General features: G+C 54.6%; 1 protein-coding gene across 2 annotated transcripts in view; it reads right to left on the reverse strand.

The window, feature by feature from the left end:
- LOC122383229 (inositol-trisphosphate 3-kinase homolog) overlaps nt 1-22,673 on the reverse strand; it is a 61,719-nt gene that overhangs the window by 1,035 nt on the left and 38,011 nt on the right. For both annotated transcript variants that reach the window (XM_043369439.1, XM_043369440.1), the window contains 6 exons: nt 18,885-19,194; nt 16,145-16,306; nt 14,655-14,785; nt 8,068-8,202; nt 2,094-2,264; nt 259-432 (listed from right to left, as the gene is read on the reverse strand). In XM_043369439.1, coding sequence (XP_043225374.1) covers nt 259-432; nt 2,094-2,264; nt 8,068-8,202; nt 14,655-14,785; nt 16,145-16,306; nt 18,885-19,194 — 1,083 coding nt within the window. The remainder of the gene's footprint in view (nt 1-258; nt 433-2,093; nt 2,265-8,067; nt 8,203-14,654; nt 14,786-16,144; nt 16,307-18,884; nt 19,195-22,673) is intronic.

Below are 22,673 nucleotides of genomic sequence, written 5' to 3' on the forward strand. Positions count from 1 at the left end.
GTGAGAAAATTTTAAAACTAAAAAGAACCGCCACCGTCGTGATCCATATAATCCCAACTTACTGCCGAGCCCACTAAAATAATCAAACAAACTAACCAAATTCAACTAAACAAATTAAAAGACCGCAACTCCCATCTGGCAGGGCGATTGCACGTACTACGTACTAGCCCGTGCTGGACGTTAATGACAGTCCGGCCCGGCCGTCTCTGGGAGCGCCGGGCTCGGGCCCGCCCACAGGCGCCGCATCATGCTGCTCACCTTGCAGAGGTTATCGAGCCCGGTGAGATAGCCCTCCTCGCGGTTGCCGAGCTGCCACGGAGAGCGGTGGTCGACCGTCTGGCCGTCGGGCAGTCGGCTGGTCTTGGCAAAGTCGATCATCCAGGCGCCCGATCGCCGCCGGTCGTACACGAGGAAGATGCTGCTTCCGATCACCTGGAGCGATGGGAAAGACGACGGTCAGGTCGGGGAGAGAACGGGATGGGTGGGACGGGGCGTGCTTATGACGCAGTCTGCAATGAGACTAATTAGACTGGACTAGACTTAAGAGACTGAGTATACGAACAGAAATAGAGCTTCATCAGTTAGATGCTGGAGACGGTTGCGCTACAAGCCTGATGTGAGCGAGACGGGTCTACGGTGTGTTGATAAATCTCACTATAAACTGTTTAAATCGCTTATTTTAAACATAATTCTGTCCCTTATCTTTTACCCGCCCGTGGAAGCTCGGTGACCACCATCACCTCTGCTCGGCCGCCCGTTTGCGCCCGTCTAATTAGCAGAGTGCCGCCGGCCGCGTGGCTGAGGGCCTTAAACACGAACCGGCGTCATTAGCCAAGCTGTTAAGCTGCCTTCGAGCCTGCCCCAACCAGCTTAGCGGGCCTCGGCCGGCGCCAAACGAGCACGATCCCCGCTCGCCGGGCCGACTCCATTGACTCCGAGCCGTTCATTGACTAAACATGACTCCACGTGAAGGTAGTAAACGCGTCAGCCTTTGACTCCTCAATGACTCCACGTGACTGTGATATCAAGTGGTAGGCGTCGAGCCGGGCTGTCCCATGACTCTCCGTCGACTTCACGTCAAAGGCGCTCGGAGGCGCTTCATCACTGCGCTCGGTAAGGTACGACACTGATGCAACGTGTGCGCTGTGCAGTGTTGCCATGGCTTGGGGCGGGCCGTGGTGATTCTAATGTCAGACTTCAATGACTGTGGTCTATGGAGGAATTCTAATTAATGACCATAACTAAGGCCAAGAAACTCTGGTTCAGGCAGCTCGTTATGTTGCAAGTAATCATTCCAAGAGACAGAAATTGTCATTCCTGGAGCAAGATGCCATACATGCCTTCCCGTTAGAGGCTATGTAGATCAAGCTTGCGGTTCGTCCAGCACTGATTAGGGTGCAGGCATTCTGATAGCGGCCCGGACCGCGGCGCTGGCGGTCTGTTTGAAGTCCCCCAAATCTGCTTAACCGTGCCGGAGGGCACTATCAATCGGCCCCACATACTGCCGAGCCCTTGACGGCAGCGGCAGCGCAGCGGGGTTTCAGGCCAGTGGGGACACCGCTGCCATGGAACGACCACTAGTCCACAGGGTCCGCGCCAGCCCGCCGGCAGTCGCAGCATTTACAGCCCGTGTATCGTATTCTGGCGTCGTGTCCCTGCGGCGCACTGGGGCGGGGAGGGGTGCTCCAGCGAGCCCGATATGGAGCGGTGACATGGCGACGGGCCGGACAGAGACCTTGGCACCGCTCTGAACGGGCTGAGAGACGGCCTGGGCACGTGCGTACGCTGCTGTCCGCGGGACCTCCACCGACACTTGAGGAGCGTGGATCAGTGGGCACATCGTTCGAGCCACTGCCTGTTGTGTTTCCTGTAGCTGTGGCCTGTGAGAACCAGCCATTGACATTTCAGATACGCAAGATTTCCTAAAAGCAAAGCTGTGCCTCCCGTTTTCTGCTAATTTGACACATTCACACTCCAACCATGGGACTTGTCTCCTGTATCTTCCAACATTTGCGTGCATTACTCGGTACCTTTTTCGTACCCGCTCCGGTATCCTCTCCCCGTCCACAATCCACGCTAGTGTCTCAGCTCACCTCATGTCTCCGGAAGAAGGCGCTGGCCTCGAACTTGTCCCTGATGTTGGTCAGGTGGGCGAGTATCTGACGCGCCACATCCGCCGAGCCCAGGTACACGGAGATGGTGTACAGCACCTCCTCCCACGCGCGGATCCGCTTCAGGTCCCGGATCGGGTCGCTGCCGCGCATCTGTAGCAAGAGAGAACGGGGAGGTGAGGTCCTCGGAGCCCCTTGGAGAGCGGGCAGGTGTGGCTTGAATTCTGAAGGCAAGAGAGCAGATGGAGGTCAAATGAGGGCATGAGCTTTGTACGGACGAGGAAGCAGGTTTGTAAGGATAAGATGAAGTCAAAGAGTCGTGGTCCATGGGGGAGGGGCGAGGCAAATGTTAAGCAACGGGTTCCGATAACCGGGGTTGACCAGTAAGTGGTGGAGTGCCACGTCAGCTCGTCGCAGCGGACGAGGTCATCACACTCCTGGACAACGGAAGGATTGGCTGAAGCTTCGCCGAAAACCAGACAAAGGCACCATCGTAGGGAGGGGGAGGGGTGAAGAGCTTTTGCTGTCCCTTTGTCGGTGGTCGTGGAACCACAAAGGGCTTCAGCAATGGCTTTGGATAATTCCTTCCACATAACACTCGCTTTATTCGTAATGCCCAGGTGTCCTAATTAAAGCGAACCTGTAACCAGCGCAAATAAGCCTAAGGATATTGCACGCTCTTCTCCAGAACACAGTCGTCATTTCTGGGAATTTCGCAGCCTCTGGCGTTGGCTAATCGGTCTTTATCCCTCCGTGGTTTGTCGGTGGATTTTCCAACATTTCCATGCCATCCATTTCACGGCGGGCCGCGGTTTCTCCACGCTGTGATGGATCGCACTCCACACCAGGGGGCGTCGACGCCAGTTTTTGTCGAGCGCCTCAAAAGCGGTCCACGCATCGGGTTGATCGAGCACCCATCTAACCTTGGCGTCTCCCCGGGCCATCGAAACGAGCTCATTAGACCTGTCGCCTCGCCCAACGCACAGTTCCTCCAATCCCTAACTGTCTTGAAAAGATCCAGATTCTTCCTAAGCTATCTCACCAGAGAACGATGAGTTCCTATTTGACGCGTGGGCCGTTGATCGGGAACTCGTCCCATCAACTCTACGTGTTAGAAACCCGCCCGTTGCAATGGTCAGCTTTTCAGTTAACTTAGTAGGTATACAGTTTCTCCGTTGCTATGAGGATCTACCGGTACGTGACATCCGTGGCGCTGAGAACATACCGTTCGTGGTGCAAGAAGCAGTCATGAGTCACGACAAAAAGGTCGCGCAGCTGCCAGAGAACGGGTCCGACCAACTCAAGCTAAACCTCGTCCCGTGTGAGACATTCCAGACGCCGCAGCGGAGCCTGACACCAGAAAGTCGGCTTTCACGGCTGGCGATTGCGGTTCTTCCTACCTGCTGACTAGCTAATGCATACCGCATGTCTCCTGCTCCACTGAGCGAGCTGTCATGAGGAGCTCGGTGTCGCGCGGCGGCTGCGGCTGCGGCACGGCGCGTGGCCTCGGCGGCGGGCCGGCGCGCTATCGGCACCCTTCACCACGCCGCGAGACGGCCATTGACGTCAGAGTGACGCACGCGGCGGCCAGCGGACGTGCCGCCCCGGTCCGAGCGCGGCTGCCGCCCGACCGCCGCCGACCGCACTGCCACAGCCCACAGCCCACAGTTCAGACGAACTGACCGGCAAAACTGGAGAATGACTCCTTCGCCGAGGGAAGGGAATGCTCGGAAGGGCTGTCGGTCACCACGAGTGAAGACAGATTCTGTGAAAGTGCCGTTTCCATGACCGTAAGCGGTTGGTGTCGAATGTAATTGTGATACATACCGTTGTATAACACTACCGAGGGACGATAGTCTTGATATCGCAATTTCCCTCAGCTGGGACGCGAGCGGTCATTGGGACTCCCAGACGCATTCCAGGCGTTGGTTTGTAGGCTGAAGTGGTTCTGACAGGGCTGGATTGGCGTCGATACACGCCAGTCGGTTCGTCGACCGCAGATCGAGGGTTCATTGAAACACGAAATCGGATAACCGGGAAAACGAAAAAGAATCGTTCGCAGAAGACCGCTTGATTGGATTATATAATGTCAAATGTGTCAAACGGCATTCGAGGTAATTGAGCGAACGCAACGAAACGTGCGAAATGGGAATCCAGCTACTTTCTCCGTGTTCAAGGAATTGTTCTCGTAAGCTGGTTGTTTCATGACCATCTGGTCAGATGCAAAGAGAGCAGTTAGTAACAGCACTTCTCTTCCGGGAGTCAGGCGGTCGTTTTTGTGCTGTCCGGACCCGAGTTCCGAGGTTAGAATCCGTTCACCCCACCTGTGACTGACGCAATTGATCTACCCAGGCTCAGACACCGACTCATCTACAGGAAACTGGCGACCGGATGACACAGTGGCCGCTGACGGGGGGCACTCGAACCCGGCGCCCTGGTGAGCTGAGAGGGACGTCATCGGACGCTGACTCCGCGCTACAGCGGGGCCGGCATACCTTGGGGAGCAGTCCCCTCTTGCCGTTATCACCTGGCTTGGAGACGGCCGACACGAGGTGTCTGTCACAGGACTAAGGCGGCAGATCAGGAGGCCATCACAGCGGTAGGTTTTGGTCGGAAATTCGCATGTTTGGACACCGAGGTGACAAGATAGTTACAGTACCCATTCGTTGGTAACGTGACCTTCCACAGGTGGGCTAAAAATCAAGAATCACAATCGAACAGCGGGGCTTCAGCCAAGCCGCCTGCCTCGACAGATGAACCTACGCAGTGCAATCCAATCTGCACGCTATAGTATGCACCGCACGACCTCGCATGCATAATGCACGACTTAGCAAAGTGCACAAACGCATATCCTCCGCATCTAGCAGCGGTACACATTCAGAACTCCGCCTCTGCTCGCCTCTGGCGGCGCTCAGCGCGCAAATTCAGACAGCGAAACGAATCGGCCCGCTCAACCGACCCCAATTGGCACCTGTTCTTCGCACCAGACCGAGGAAGCTGCTCAGTCTCTTCGTGACGACCAAGCGGCTCGGCGGCCGGACGGCCTTGTTCGTTTCGGGGAGGACAAGATCGCATGCGGAGTTCATTAATCTGATCGAGTCGCCTACACGCGGGGCCGGCAGACATCACCGTCCGGACCAAAAACGATGGACCGACAGGAATTTGGAGACGGCAGACCACGTGGGGTCAGCGTGGTATGGTGTGGACGCGAACCGTGGTGTTACGTGGCATTGACGTGGCCCCAACCGGGGCATCACGTGATCATTTGGCCCTGCGGCCTGCGAGGTCCGTATCTGGCGACCAGGATAATGTATCCTGTCGGGCAGGAGGTTCATGGTGAAAACCGCCTCCTGACCTCGGATATCACCTTCGCGTTGTCGCCGATCAGCACGCCATGGCGTCATCAGCTCTCACGGCATAGCGTCATCACTCATCAGTTCATCACGCTCAATCCGCCCAGGCAGCCTCAAAAGCGTCGTCAGATATAGCCGTGCTACCGTCAACCAGCGAAGCTGCGACTCTTGGGCAAGCTCTAGCTTCCACCTGGACCCAGCCTCCATCGACTCTACCCTGCTCCTCGACTAGCTGATCTTGGCTACACAGCCAATCCGTTGATCACGAATCCGGTGTCCACTGTCACACAGCAGCCGTGGCGACATCGGAGTCGACCCGAAACCCGAACACCCGGCTAGGAAGGCAAGAGTCCGCCGTGGCCTGGTAACCATGCTCAAACGAAGGCCATGGTGCTGAACGGCCTGGCAACCGAGAGCTGGGAGCCTGGCCCGGACTGGGGTGAGCAATTCCCTCGCGAAGGTATTGTGTACCGACAGCACCGTGTGCTTCGTGAATCGTGTAGCAGGATACCGGGCCAGGAGGCAGCCTGGGCGGCTGGGCGTTCCAAGATTCCTGGACATTCCAAAATACGTGTACCGAGTCAGTTGAAGATGTAATGACGCGGGAGGGAGGCCGAGGAATGCATAACCTATGGCCAACAGCCAGAGACTGCTTATGGAATACCGCTGGTAGGACTATCAATCAAACCTGACGGGCTAGCGGTGACCAGTTGCAGAGTGGCGAACGGGCAACAAGCAAAGACCTCTGACCAGTTCTATCTTACAAACGTACCGAAAACGTAACCACCTAATGGAACAAACAATAAAGACAACAGGTGTTTCGGTTAACCCCACACCTTCAAACCCTCCACATAATGCACCCTAAAATCCTCGTCGCCTTTCAGCCGTGGCCCACCCATGCTGCCGTCACCCTGTGAGCTGTGGACCGCGGTTTCACCCGGTCATCCAGTCACCTTTCACGCCACCCGTTTCCGGTCCACATGTTGTGTGTCCTGTCGCCGATCGACGCTATCGCACCCAGCTACAGCCTAGATTTGGTCCATTCCCGACAGTCTCTCGTCACCATGGGGCTTCCGGCCGCACGGTGGGCCCAAGGTACCGACGGATTTCGGATGACGCCGACCGCCACCGCTTTGTGACGTTACAGACGGTGAGCGTAGGAGTGCTTTGGGCTGTCAGACTAGCGAGTGATAAAAGTGGTCACCACTTACTAGCCAAACGTAATTGGACACCTCAGCCGTAACGCTGTTCTGTTTACGATTTTAACCACCTTCGACCTAAAACTGTTGCTAGCTCTACATACACCAGTGCACTTTATGGTTTACCGCGACAACCCGTGAATCTACGGCCTACGCCAACGAGCGTCTGTTTACCAGTGGAAGAAATAACGACTGGCTGAGTCACCTCTGTTTCCGCTCCAGCTGCCTTCGTCATGTCAATGGCGAGCCTGGAAATAAGCAACCATCGCAGAGGGAGGCCTGGCAGACGATTTCAGCCACAAACTTCCCACCGGGTCAGACTCGTGTAGCCTCTCGGCTCGCTGTTGATACGGAACGCTGCCATCGTCAGCAGACTCAACCAGGATGCTTCTGCTCCCGTTCTGCCTGAAATAGCAGTCGGTGCGGACGGGACGGTGATAAACCAGCGGTTGGACGTCGTAAACACTGCCTGTGTCGACGGCCACAGCCCGACCGCAGTCCCACCAGACATCGCACCCCGCGGAGAAGCCCCGAGCGATCGCGGCAGCCGCTGACCGACGAGCGCAACCACCACCAACGACCTCTGCTTGACCTCCACTGATGTTCTTCAGCTGCCCTCGGCGCGCCGGAGTGAAGGTGCGCCGCAGAACGTCGCAGCCGCGCCGCAGCTGCCGACACTCTGCCATCAGTCGTCCGGGCGCGAGCAAACATTTACGGAGGACGGCAAACATTCGGCCAGGAAAAAGCGTGACTGTGATCACAGTGGAAATCCGGTATCGCTCTGCGCCACTCCACACTGCGAGTCTCTCTGAGAGAGTTAGTGTTCAATGTTGAGTCTGAGTCTCGAGACTCTGCCCTTTGTTACCTTTATCACTCGCCGGCGAATGAAAAAGCAAGTTTTTTTTCTCCTTTTTTGTTCGCCTTCGAGCATTCTTACGTTGTCCTTAAAGTCGCACCAAACTCTTCAGTTCAGCCGTTCTTTCTCGAGGCCCCTTTGATCGTCTATGTTGTCAGCGAACGTCGACCCCGGGAGGACTCGGTGAATTTGTCCCGTCATCATTGCACACTAACGTCACGCCCGGGTTTCTTGCGAACGTATTTTCCTGCCTCTCCGTAGGATGGGAGGGTGGGAGCAGAGCGGAAGAACGCGGGGAGGAATCGCAGGGGAATCCTGTCGTCAGTCTGAGACAACAGCGACACACGGAGGCCTGGCTGCTTTGATTAGTGTGTCAAAACAGTCTAGAATTTGCATGTTATCTCCGTAGAGTACATTGAACATACATGATACACATTACACAGCACACACCAAACAGACACGAATCGAGGGCCTCAATTCTCCCTCCCAGAGTTCAATAATTCTCCGGGCGTCAGACTGTTCCACTAAGCGCTGAGCTTGCCACATACCTTGAGTCCCTCGATGCGGAACCCGAGCTGGCTGCTGCTGCTCTGCCCTTCTCGGTAGGTCATGTAGCGCACCTTGGAGATGGCGCCCGCCTCGTGCTCTTCAGGTAGCGGCGCTTTCGGGTCGATCGCCACCATCTGCCGGAGGAAGTCGTAGTTCCAGGTCAGATCACGAAGACATCAGAAGAGAAGTGAGTTAGGTATCAGAGGCGAGATCAGAAGATTAGAGTTGCAATTGAATATTCGACCGTCCTTCCGGCAGAAAGATACCGTTTTCATAGGAAAACCAAAGGAATGTATGAGTGAAAGAGGTGTGATGAAAGTGTCTTATCGGTAATGTTCACGAGCATCCCGCAATAGTCAGACTCGTTGGCACCGGTTCGAATCCAGCAATGTTCTATTTGCGCGAAGAGCTGCGTATCTACACAACATGACACACATAATCACAGCCAAGGCCGGTTGATTGAGCAGGTCTGGACAGAATCAGATCGCCCAGGTCAGGTAGGTTACCAGAGGTCACGTCAGGGAGCAGGGGTCACACAAGACCGTCCGAGTCAAGGGCGCGGCGTGTCCGGCCTCACGGATGTGCGGTCAGCGGTGACGCAGCGATCTGTCGGGACCGCTGAAACTGATGGGCCCGCTGACACATGTCAGCGCCGGACGCGTTCGACATTTGTCCGACGGGACGGTTCGACACCGGTTCCGAATGCTGGCCGAACGGAGCAGCTTCAGCAAGGAACTATCGCGATCACCACGATAAAGAACAGAATACACGGCTGATCAGGAAAAAGTCGCAAAAACAATTACAGCCGATGCCGATAGCATGTCCCTCACATGGCCCGTGCATTCCTGGATCACCTGAGTCAACATGTCGTGACTGACTCACCGGGGCGTGACACGGAGTCACGACTCACGCGACGTCCGTTATCGTGACGTGCCGACTCGGACCAGAATCGCCGCTGATTCAGATCATCCCGCTCATCGGGGCTAGCCGACATCCAGGCTCCGGTTTACGGTTCACATCGCCCTCCCCCGTGCCCGTTACTCACTCCCAAACCACACCGACCAGCCGGCCCCGCCGCGGCGAGCGTCACAAATAGCTAAGTGCCTGTCATTTTTATGGCGTCGGTAATGGTTTTCCTGGTGAGGAACTGAGGATGGATACCGGAGGGCGGCTGGGCTCGGTTTTCCGGGTGGCACGTGGACCGTGACCTGCTGCACCTCTGGTCACGGCGGGCCACATATCACTGCTACCCGTCCACCCGCCGGCTGACGGACGACCGACCTCCAGCCGGCGACTGCCAATGTCGGATGTTCCTCTGTGGCAAACTGCTTCCATGGCGTGCCAAGCGAACATTGAAACCTAACTGGTTTCCAACAGCAGTCCAGCTCCACGCCAGCATCCAGAAAAGGAATGCACCCGCCGACATTGGCTAACAAACTCGTCCATTTCGAAAGCAGTCATAAATAACGACCCCACCGGCTTATCCTCTGGTTTGTATAACGTCAGGGACCACCTGCGCTCGTTGGCAACTGGCAGATGCGCTTCACTCGACCGTTACGGAGTCCGGAGAAGCACAGCATGCGGCGTGACCGAGCACCGGTCTCCAGGCGGCACCGGGAACGGCGGGGAACCCCGGGACACACCGCCGCGCCGGGGCGGGGATGACAGAGAGAGGGGATGGGTGTGGCCCCGGGCGCCGGAACCGGGAGAGGAGCCGTGGGGTGGTCCTAATTCCTAATTTGGGATAGTGTGATGGGGAGGGTGGTGAAGAGACAAGGTCGAGTGTAGACAATGTGGGCAGGGTGGCTTATAAGGATGCTGGTAAAATCCCTCTCAGTCAAGCTGTGCGCCACTTCCTACAATTACCACATCGCCATGCGTGTCGGCGGCGAGCAGCTATCGCAGTTGAGCAGCCCTCTTCAGCCGAACCTCAACTACATATATCAAACCGGACGATCTCTGCTCACAAGGTAGAGCCGTTTTTGAGGTCCCGCCTCAACACCAAGCACGGGCTCCAGCGGACTGCTAAGCACCGTTGCTGCCGGCAGCTGCAACGATGACCCTAGATCACCGGCTCCTTAGAAGGATTGGCGGCACATAACTGCAAGGCGGGTCCGAGCTGGCTGGCGACGACAGCGGACCCGCCCTTCACACCTTCACCCGCTCGGCCGTCAGTCACGGATTTGCAGAGCACGAGATCCCGTGGATAAGGGATGAGCCCTGCCCGACAGGGTGCTAATTCCCGCTACTAGCAGTGCTCTGCCTGAAGTGGGCGTCGCACGGGGATGAGCCCATGATGAGATCGCAGCAACATGCCCTAAGCGGGAGCTAAAGGTGGTGTGAAGACGATTCCGTGTTCCTGGCGTCGTAAACACAATCTCCGCATGTATTTCAGCCCTGTTTCTGACAGGTGTGAAATTAAACTCTAGGCGTAATCTCCGAGTCCTAAATACCTACAGCAAACTAACATTTACAGGGAATGCGACCGAATACGATTTAACAACAGATGTGAAGTTCGCCAACCGTTCTAATCGAATTGCATTGCGTTGACGTTTCGTACTTCACACGATCAGTTCTTTGATAACCTTCGTATCAAATATCGCGGTCCGAGCTGCAGGCCGAACCGAACAAGGCCCTGCACTGTCGCACCCAAACAGATGATGGTGCGGGTCTATTTTTGCACGGTTCTGATACCCACATACCGAGATTGGTATTGAGGCCGCGCAGTATGAATCAACGTAACCTAAAGTCACATACTGTGTCAAAACACCTAGCTGTAATCAAAATCTAACCACGAACTCACGATAAATGATTAGGAAAGGGGAAGCTGCTGGGTTTAGCACGCCCACCCGGTTTTAACGGTTTGGTCATTGAAATATGTATAAACATTATGAGGCACGGGACACGGAAAAAGGCGCCGTGCGATCTCAGATATATGGAGCAGCCTCCACTCTTTGCTAAATGACCCTCCAGTGCACGAGCGTGTGCGGGTACTCTTACTCTATACCGAGAGAGATTTGCAAAGGTTCTTCAAAACAAATGCTTGGAGGAGAGTGAGTGAGCCACTAGTAAGGCAAACCGCTGTAACAGCGGATGCAAACAATGAAGAACGCGACACGGCCAGCGTCAAGTTGCAAATGTCTCTCTAAATAGGTACTTATCAAAGTGCAGAATGAACAATGACTACTATACCAATTTAAGCAACGCTCTCCCCCCCCCCCCACCCCCAGTGCAAATGCACTTAGGTTTTAGGGCAAGGCTACACCTCGACGGCCGCCGCACCCCCAGTTCCCGACACAGATAGGAGCACCACTTGACACTCGATGGGCTTGGCATCCTTTGCCGGTCCTGCGAGTGCGCACAAAGGGCCCTACACAGATTACCACCTGTTACCTAACCGGGGCTCGAAACCCTCGCGGCCAAAGTCCCCGACCTCCGCAATGCGTAACACGCGTCACGTGCCGTTCAGGTCACGTGTGTTGCCCGGCGCATCCAAGCCGTGCATCCCCTGGTCGTTCCTCTCGTCATGAAGCCTCGGTCGTCGGTCGCAGTCAGGGCCGACCGAAGCCACCCCAGACGTCTGGAGTCGGACCGTCAGTCTAGCTGTTCGTGGATAAGTGCGTCACGCTGTCATGGCTCGCTGGAGACGGGGCAAGCGACACACCACCACAAACCAGTGGTCGGTGACCAATGACCACTGAGTATCATCAATCAGCAACCAGCTTCGACACGCCGAAACCGCAAGACACCCGGAGAAAGTCGAGATAAGTCACCAGCAAATTAGAAGCGCGGTGATAATGTGTCGTGCAAATCCTACGGACATACCTCAGCATGAGTTGGCAGAACCAGCTACGGTCGCCACTCAACGGGATGCATGCTGTCATGCTCAGATGACGCATGCAGGACCATACATTCACTCCTCCTTGGCAATGATTAACAGAAACTCTGGACAATGAATTGACTTCCCTCCCCTCTACTGTGCTGCCGCCACCGCCCACCGCCGTCGCCGCCCCGGTAAGCTCCTGATGAGACAGCCGCCTCTTTATGGCAGCGATGACGTCAAACGGCTCAGTAGAGCCGCAGACCATCGAGTGCGCCGGCCTGCACAGGTCAGGGGTCACTGTGGCTCATGGGATGGCGAGACCTCGCATAGCGCAACGCACAGCGCGGGGAAGAAACGGACCACGAGCCACGAAATCCCGCAGCCACGAACGGAGATGGCTGGCGGCCCGAGGCCCCGCGGCGACCAACCTGCCACGCGCGCTGGCTGCATTGTCTCGCGCAGATCCGGGTTATGTTATCTGGCGGGCGTGAGCCCGGTGCCGGCTGTGGCCCGCGCTCTCCTCGCCCAAACAATGGCTCTGCAGAGGACCCCATCACGGTCCGGTGAGCCGGCCAGCACGCAGCCGGTCGTCCCGATGATTTCTTCATCTGTATGATCCCTCCCAGAAATAAACTCGGACGTTGGACGTGGGTTCGTACCGTGTGGACTCTCCGATAACAGGTGACAGCTACTGTTTAAACGCTCTCTGGACCCGAGTGAGCCCTATTGCCGAGAAATCCCGTCTCACGGCATTGAGAGGTCCACTTCACACCTATTGTTCAGTGAATCAGACTCTCCAATTGGATCAGGGTTCTTTCCACTGATCCAGCCTGCCAATTTGCGCCACAGCAATGACAAGTTCCTAAAATTGGAATCTCAAGTGGGGCTACCGCCAACTGCTAAGCTTGCCTAACCCAACACTGCGAAATGAGTCCCCTCAGCTGGCCAGGAGTGGGCGGGGAGCCCTGGCCTGATTCGGCTAACTCAGTCGGCCGGCGCGTGCCTGCGCACCCCGCACCTGGTCGCCGAGTTGGCGACGCTGCCAGGACCATGTCCCTGTCCGCGGATCCGAAAACCACGCCGTCACGCTGCCACGATTTACCGGAGTCATGACGAAGCCGTCACGAGTCACGGTAGAGTAATCACGACAGCCACCGTGACCTCCATCCAGGCGACATCAACCGCAGACATCTCATCGCGACATGTCTGTCATATTTATATGGGAAACTACACCATTACAACATAATACCCCGTAAACGATTTATGTCATACAGCTTAGTTGATCAGCCCACGAGAGCATCTTCTGCGAACCCAGAATCGCCTCCACAGTGATACACAAACAACGTCTTCTCGCTGTGTTCACGGTTGTCCGTGGAACATCCCGGATGCAATCAGGGTGTGTGAGAAGGCTGCGGTTAGCCTGCCGGTGACCCTCCGCCGTCCCAGAGGATCTCGGCCGGCCCGGGACGCGTGCACGGGCCCCTCGCGCACGGTAAGCCGTCTCCAGACAGGATTAGGCCGTGTGTCTGCGTCACATCACTCCCCACATCTCCAGACTGTCGCGCCACAGCGGCGGCGGTCAGGACGCGGTTGGGCCAACAGGCTCTGAGCCGCTCTCGCGAAAAATGGCGACGAAGCCACTGGACGAGATGATGACACAGGTGGAAACTGCCACAGAGGCCCGAGCTGGGCTCACGCCGGCCAAACACCGCAGACATACAGCCCGCCTGTCTGACAGAGGCACCCTTCTGGCCGACCGAGAGGCTGCGCAATCAGTCTGTCAACAGCCCGACCTGCATCGGTTCTGCATCGGCGGTCGCAAAATGGCCAGAGGCCGGTCTAAGGAATGCAGACCGGAATGTCAATACCGCAGGCCGAAGGCAGCTCTGCACTCAATGTGCGCTGCCACAGCGCGACTCCATGCAGGGCGCCGTCCGAGTCTGATCTCATGCCTCTGGGCCGGCCTGCAGCCCATCAATGCTATTCATGTTATGCGAGCCCGTGCAGAGAGAGTTCAGAGTTGCGGGGGCACACATGGGGCGCTGTCCGTGGGTTGTCTCGTCACGGGTTGAAGGACATACGAGTGCAGAAAAGGCCGCGACGTGTGGACCGCGTGGGATTTAGACGTCGGAGAGGCGATGCTCTCTGCCCGTATGCATGCTTGGCATAGGTGTTATACAAGCGCAACATGTGTCGATCGACAAGCTCAGTGCCGCACGAATGCTACCATATAGGCACACAGCGAATGATCTAAAGCGGCTTGTTTGGGCACGCGACACTCGTCTCAGAATTGGAATGGTGCGAATGTTACCACTCATCAGCCTTCTGTCGTAGTTCATACGTATCAGACTTCCGATTGATGCTGTTGAAACCCAACAGTCGATAATGACGGGGAATTCGAAACGCAGTAAAGCGTTCTCTGAATATCACACTCGAAAGATATGAAGATATTAGCTTGAATCGGATCGAGTATGACGGACGGTGAATCCCAGTGATCAGTAAGCACGCAGTTCGTTACATGTTGCGTAGGTATGCCACAATCGGAAGTGAGTTATGTTTTGATCGGTCGAATGGGATTGCGAAATGAAGCTGTATGGGAAAACATAGCGGTACTTTGCCAAGTAGTGAATACCGTGACGTCTGTACCCAGTACCCACCTAATCTCGTTCAAAAGCGCCCTGATGGCAGAAGAGTCATAAGTGTAGTATGTCCAACTACCGTAAGCGTGTGCACGATTCGGCACCACCCACATAGTGGACCCACCTTTTTGTAGAGGTCGGCGCGCGGAGTCGAGTTCTTCACCTCCGACTCCAGGAACGTACGGGTGCCCATCTTGATGTCCATCACGCACGGGTCTTCGAAACCGTACAGCAGGTCCTCCATCTCGATAAAGTCTGTGTAACTGGTCAAGGAAAGTACAACGTGGGCAACGTTGATGTGAGTTAATACCTCTTATTAAACTGATCACTTAATTAAGCTAAATGGCTTTCTGAATCGGATTCGCAATGCTCACGCTAACTTGAGCAAATTCTAACTCAAACGTCACGCATGGAAGGTTCATGCAAAACGGCACAACATTCGCAGTGACAAACGGACAGCCACAAAAGAGACGCGACAGCCGCCGTGACATACAACTGTGTGTCCGTGACAGACTACTACAGTCACCGGTGACAGAGAACGACAATCTCAGACTGACAGCCTCACCAAAGCGCCCTTGTAAACAACCCGACCACGACACGGTCACCAACACAACACGCAGAGGGACACGAAGAAGAACAACACCTCGACGGCACGTCCGACCGCACGGCGGAGACGAACCGGCCGGCCCCGAGCGGGACACGTCGCACGTGACTCACGTGCACCCACGTACTCGCCGCACGTGAGAGCGCGAGGCGGGTTCACCACGCACGAGCACAACAGCGGAGGGGTTGGGGAAGGGAAGAGACAGAAAGACAGAGCCCGTGTCGACCAGGGCAGTTAAGTGACGCATCAGGACAAAGGCACGCGCTAGTGGCTGAGCTGCGTCGTACACAGGACTGAGAATTGCGCCCGTCACGATTCTCGCGAGTTGCGCAAATTAAGCCATAACATGCACATCGCACAAAGCATAAAGGTACCCGAGTGTTGCACTCTTGAATTCACAAGAGGCATGACGTTAAAGGTGCAATCTGAAGTGCGACGTTTTTGATTATTCAGGGGTCAGATTAGGTGAACATGAAAACATCCGGGATCGGGACCAACGAGTTATGGTGGTCCTATACTTGACTGTCCAATTTTCCAATGCCTTGAGTAGCCTCTTGACTCGAGAGGCTCATCATAGAGCTTCATACAGCTTTGATGAGCAGCACCGAAACTCTGAAGCGATAAGAGCTCATTTTCACGCTGAAATTAAATATCTTTTAGTAGCAGCGGCGTCGAATTTCCGGAGGCTGTCGACGACATGCTGACGGGGATCTATCGACCGGATACCAGTCCCGGATCCCATCGTCGCGCCCAGATCATTTCCATGTGTCGTACGTCACCGCCGGTGATTGAACTGGTGTCACTGACGCACGGAAGGCGGGGGGGGGGGGGGGCGATATGGGGGAGTGGGAGCTCAGCCGAGAAAACTGAGAAAAGCGGAGTTAGGGTAAACGCAGAACAAGCACAGAACGAATCATAAAACAAAGGTGGAACGGCGACGGAAAGCTATAGGAAAGGTCGCGTGTCACTAGTTACCCACCACTCACACAGAGCCCTGCTCGAAAGGATACATTCGCCGTTGTGGCAGACTTGACTGTAGAACTTTGGCACCAGCTGCCGGGCGTGCGGGTCGTTCATCATCGACTGGTAGGCGAGACACTCGGCGCTGTCCGCCACACAGACCTTTTTCCAGAGGGTGCCCGGTCCGGCCAGCGCCAGGGTGCCCGGGTGACCTGTCGGCGGGGAGGGCATGCGTCACAGACCGGACAGTGATGGGTACAGGTCAGGTCAGAAGAAATGTTTCATTACAGACGCCGTACGTGCAAAGCATGTGAATTTATTGCAGCAGAAATGGTCGTTCATTAGTATAGCTTCGAAAACAAACTGCACTGCAAATTGAAAACCATAGACAATAGACATACGCACGAGACGTGTGCGAGAACAAAGATATCGCAAACAAAGAATCACATGAAAAATCCGGATTTCAACGGAAACTACACCCTACATTGCAGTAGTTTTGCGACAAACCGCCATGTCCAGACAAAGATACAGAGTGCGTCATGGGTCCGTAAATCCCGCGTTTCCGCAGGCACCTCGTCCAGCAATGCGGGTGATTAAAACCGGCCGAATTAGCATTATCACAGAGTGCAGCAGCTGCGTGGCTGGCACCATGAGCCGGAAGGCACGGAGCACGGCGCTGCAACGCCCGAGGGGAGGGGACTTCCGGGCCCGGCTCACCGGGTCAAACAGTTAGGTACACCATGAATGGAACGGGCTCTGCGGCGGAAACAGATTAGGAGGGACATGTGCCACGGTTAGATTTAGACAGAAAGAAGTAGCGTGCGCCAGTGACTGGACAATGAGTCATCTCTGCGCACAACGGATGATGGACCCGAATACGGAATAACACTTCCTGAAAATCATACTGGAAGCGAGTGCTAGAGCCCAAATCTGCGAACTTATGACCAGAATGGTAAATTGCCTGTCCTGACCCGCCAGAACTCCAGTTAATAAGGCGGACATTTACGAGACCAAACAATAGCCGATTGTGGCTTACAGCCTCCAGACGGACGGTTCGAGGGTCGGTCAATTTATCGGCGACCTACAAAGCCCAAATCAGCAGGATCAGCGCTCCCGGGATGATAAACACCCCATTCGTTAGGCGATTATGATGTTTGTCGGCTCTGATTCATTCCTTTGTTTTCGTCGCGCATTTAACGACCCATTGTATCACTGGCACGTTAATTTACACAGCCCCCGCGGCGAAATACGATACAGCTGCAGGGAATGGCCACACGTGTTCGGTTTACTGCTCGCGTGCATCCAATCAACAGTGCGCCGCGGGCTGAATGCTAACTAGTTCCCCATACGAACCCGTGGACTCGTAGCAGCTTACAGCCGGCTATACTTGGTACGACCTACCAGCGCCTGATCCTGCGCTGATGCTGATGTGATGCCTATCTACGGCTCAGCTAAACTGGGAGGCGTTCAAACAGCTCACTGTATTCACTGTCACCGCCGCACCCCCGCTGAATAGGCCTCCGTCTGAGCTGAGCCTCAGACGGTGCCTCTCAATCCCGGGAGGAACGTGCACATGTGAAAGGCCCCGGTCCTTCCCCTGGCCACCTCGAGCCGTGGCGGGACCGGCCTATATGCGGCAGGCATCACCAACGCAACCTCGTGGGGGCTCGAAAACGTGATGCAGGCCAATACTTACTTCAATGTGAATGCTTAATCATTTGCTCACGGAAGAAAATATCGAACAAGGAAAGAATAATGAAACATACTATATGGGATCCGTTCCAGTTACGTAACCCAACGTCTCACAGGCTCAGCCTCCCCAGCTCCGCAAAAGGTGCCCGCATCTTGTGTGCCTGCTCTCTGCCAGCATGAGGTTGCAGAGGAGGCCTTCTAGGACATTGACACCGCCTATCTCGGGCCATCGGGTAATTGACGAGGTCCGCTCAGCGATGCAACTGCGCCGAATGCTGAGTGGGGAGCAATGAGCATGGCGGGCTCGAGGTCACCCAGGGACGGGATGGGTCGGGAGCGGTGGCCTGGGAAATACCAGAGTGCACGTGCACTGAGTTGGTCACAAGGAGAGCGCACCCGTCATATTATACATACCACCCGACTGCACTTTCGCTCTAATGAAACCCTAATTTGGAAGACAAATGTCAGACATCCGCCTGCTGGACTTTCCAGCATGTCGTAACACCATTTTGAATGGATGAATAGCACAGTCACGGTTGATTAAAAGCTCCAAAGTGCTAGTTAGCAGAGTTTGATAGCTTCTGAACACGCTTAGCTTCATCCTAAACAGCTATCAAGTGCGAAATAAACGATGTGTAACTGTTATAATTAGCACTTTTCTTCAATTACTAGCACTATGATGGCTAACAAGGAGGTAGCAAACAATCTCACCAAAACTAATGACTCCATGAATCACCGTATGCAATCATGGTGAGACATCCTTGGGACGATTAGCATTAGATTGCCGAAGCGGATGCGATAGTTTGCATCGTACGTCACAAACGATATGATGTCAAAACATACATTACACTCACGTGGCAAGTGCAATGTCAAACTGAGGTAACTACTTACAGCATATTCAACAGCAGGTGCGAAATTTACCAAAGTAATTAGATTCACAAGCGCTAATTCCGTAGCGCTTCACCTCCTCCAATAGCACACCCATTAACATTTGCATCACAAGCCTTCATCCTCCCCAACCCACCTCGTCTCCACCCTTACCAAGCCCATCCCTCACACTCGTCACACCGTTCCCGACTGTTGTCCCCAGGTCCTCACCTGACAGCTGAAACCAGTTGGCCTGCTGCATGCGTACGATGTCTGTGACGGGTCCGGCCAGCTCCAGCGACTGCCAGGCGAGCCTCTGGATCCCTCCGAGGCAGGTGAGAGGGTGAGGCGGCGGTCCGCCGGCGACCGGGCCGCCGCCGCCGCCCCCGCCCGCGCTCGGCCGCTTCCCTGCCGGAGCCGCGCCGCCGCCCGCCGCGCTGCCCCGCTTCTCCATACCGGCGCCGCTGGGCCGCTTATCACGGTGCCGCTCATCCCGCTGGAACATGCGGCTGAAGTCGACATTCTTGCAGTCCTCCGAGAGCTGAGGAGCAGAGAGGGGCGGCGTCAGTCTACGAAGGAGGGACACTCGCTGCGGCAGTCACAGACGATCTCATCATCAAATCAGCTATCCTCGACAGGCCTACATGACGTTTACCCACAACAAACATCACGGCTGCCATGTTTGTTGAATAAATAATGAAAATATTATCTCTGGCCGTGTCTTACAGGTTATTTATATTTACTTTACCACCGAGGCTGCTAATCAAGCTTTCTTGCAAACCACTCGCCACAAGCTCTGCTGGTGACGTCATGGGCTGGTCACTGCTCGGGTGAGCGGGTAAGCTATTAAGGAATCACAGCTGGATCTACGGCTGACACTAACACCTATAAACTTCCATAAGCGTCATCGTGGTCCACCAGCGCGGCGGCTGAGGTTGAGGCGAGGGCGGGTTTGTGGGAGAAGACAGGTGTGCATCAGCGCTAACCACCTATGGCGTCATAAGTAATCCTTTGTGGCACAGGCAAGGAGCAATAACTTCGGCAAATTTCACTTGGATTGAAGAGTGTGCTCATCTTTCAACAATCACGTCATAAGCTCGTTCTGAGCAAAACCAATAAAACAGGCAACCAAAAAACTCGCTTGTAGCTCTCGGTCGGCACTTTTCCACAGCCGAAATCAATCAAACCTTGTCACGAATGTGATTCCCGAGGGCCGGCACCAGATGCTGAACCAATCAGCGCAAGATGCCGGGACAAAGCGCCGCCGCAGCTGCCGGCCGTTCGCTGACGTCAGAGGCTCGACCACTGACGTCATAGGGCGGCGACAGCTGCGGCCCGCTCGGCAGGGTCGCCCTCAGCAACGGTCGCGAGGTTCAGCCGCGAGGTCGGTACGACGAGGCGACTCACCGCTGGCAGGGAGAGCGAACCATATATGCGACGAGTCATAATGGGCACCGCAGTGCAAAATTCAGCCGTGCAAGCAGTCGGAGGGAGCGAAGTAAAATAGACGTTGGTCCAAGCTCACCACACCCCGCACTCCGTTCCTGTCTGGCCGCCGCCGCGCCGGTCGCTCTCCCTCGGCCGGCGGAGACTGCAACGGTGGAAACGCACAGGAAACGACCACCAGCACGGCCCGGCCTGAGACAAATTCGCCCAATGGCCGCACCCGCTGGATCCCAAAGGCCGATAGACGGCTGAGGCATGGATCTAGGCTCAAAATGAGCGATAATGCTGCTTTGAAATGAACTTTTCTATTTCTGTTCGCGAATCAGAGGGTGTTTTGTTCGCTGCTTACAGACAGATAGGAAGATACTGACTACTGTTGTGTTCACCGACTGAGTCGCCCATTGTCAATGGCGCCTCTCGCCGCTACCAAGCCCACGAACTCTACAGTCATGGGCTGTGGAACTCTACTCGGTCTGCCTGTTTCAAGCATGCACATCCGATCACGGGGACAGGCTCGACGTCACACCCTCTTTACACAGCAGGCGGACCCGCTCACAAGGACACACACACTCCTTGTTACAAGTGCGCCCTCCACACCGCACAAGTGTAGCCACAGTACAGGCCTTCTCTAGGTGATTTCCCAGTGAGAGCCCCTAGCCCCCAGTGAGAGCCCCTCCCCTCCCCAGATACACAAGACTCCCTTTCAGCAGTCTCAGCTCAGCCGCATAAAGCAACATTCGAGCGCCAGAATGGGAGGCTCGCTCGTCCTGGGATGCCATCCAAACGACCCGTGGATAGGGCAACTGCACAGGGAATGGGTTTCTGTGATCGTTTTGAAGCCATCGAGCAGCTTAATGGTCCATTTTCCGTCCCGAACATGTGCTAGAGGGCCATCCCGCCGATGGCTCAAAGGAAGGATGGATCAACAACAAAACACATCTGCATGTCTTATCGACAGGGAACATTCCGGGTGAAATACACTGAGAAAAAAAATTATTCCCCAGGGGTGTTTTACGGGTGTCAGACACCATTGGAGGTGTCATCGAACACCCAGATTGGTGTTGAAAAATGCTGTTTAGGGAATCATTAAGGTGTACAACACCACGATGACACCCTTTCAAGTGTTCGTTCGCATGCGAGCGTTTAGATATACCTTAATGGGATTCAGCATGACACCTTAATAGGTGTCCGACACCCACACCCATCCGGGTATCAAACACTCTAAGGTATCAAACACCCTAAAAGGTGTCAAAAATGTTCTTTTAAAAGCATCTGACACCCTTATGATGCCTTCACAGGTGTTGCCATTTATTGAAGCGGAATGTTAAGAGTGTCCGACACTGCTAGAGGTGTCACATTGACACTTGCAAAAGGATCTGACACCAAAAACAGCGTGAAAAAATGAGGAAAAATATTCCTATGGGGTGTCTCACGGGTGTCGGACATCATTGCAGTGTCATATATAACGCCCAGATTGGTGTCAAAAATGTTGTTTTGGGAATCATGGAGGTGTACAACACCACGATGACAACCTTCAAGTGCAACGCGCTTTTAAACACACCATGATGGGATTCAGAAAGACACATTAATGGGTGTCCTACACCAACATCCATTCGGGTGTCAAACACCCTAAACCATCAACACTTCAAAAGGTGTAAACAAAAATGTTCCTTAAAAGGGATCTGATACCCTTGTGATACCTTCACGTGTGTTGTCATTTGTTGAGGAACATTCCAGCATGAGTCATGAAATGTTTGAAAGCTGTCGTGTATTCGAACCTAAATCATCACATAAATTGTTCTGACGTCACTTGTGTTAGGAACCAGGGATGCGGTGTCTAACGGATTTTCAGTGACTCGCACTCCCGCTCTGTCTTCCAAAATGGACTCCTATTCCGGCCAGAACTGCCAACTCCATCAGACTCCGACTCTGACTCCGTAGCACTGCTAGAAACCACAGCAGGTCCAGTGGTTTGAATCATTACCCAATCAGCAAGCTTCATTGTGTGACGTCATTTGTGTGCTAGTCACGGCGTCAACCATGCGAAGATCAAAAAGCGCCACCTTGCAGGAAAGCCGTTAGATTTCAGTTGGCGGCGGCGTGCCACGTGGTGCGTGTGCGGTGTGAGTGATGGCAGGGCTTTTTTTGAATTTATGTGGATATAGTGGCGCCGAACGTTGTTCGCAGTGTACTTCTTCAAGTGATTGTGCGTTAATGATAATGTTTAGCTTTTATTTGTAGCTTGCTCCGTGTTTATTCAAATGACGAGGCGGGCGGTACTCGGTGAAATTGGAAGTCTGGAGTGAGGATGACAACACAGCATTGCACCATGGAAACGAAAGCAAGTGAACTGCGGAATAACATCTGGTTGGAGATAATCGACGGTTAATTATCATTGCTGAAATGCGAGCAACTTCTCACTGTGAATGGACCCGATGTGTTTCGGTGAGTTTTCATTGGATTTCTCCGTAAATATCAATATAGGGCCCATATTTTTTGTACTTTATAGTTTGTTGCTGTATACAAGATAGGAATGCCATTGTATGCGATATGCCTGTTTGAACCAATAAATGT

This window comes from Amphibalanus amphitrite, unplaced genomic scaffold, assembly GCF_019059575.1.
Source record: "Amphibalanus amphitrite isolate SeventyFive unplaced genomic scaffold, NRLGWU_Aamphi_draft 000158F_arrow, whole genome shotgun sequence".
In the NCBI taxonomy this organism is placed as follows: Eukaryota; Metazoa; Arthropoda; class Thecostraca; order Balanomorpha; family Balanidae; genus Amphibalanus; species Amphibalanus amphitrite.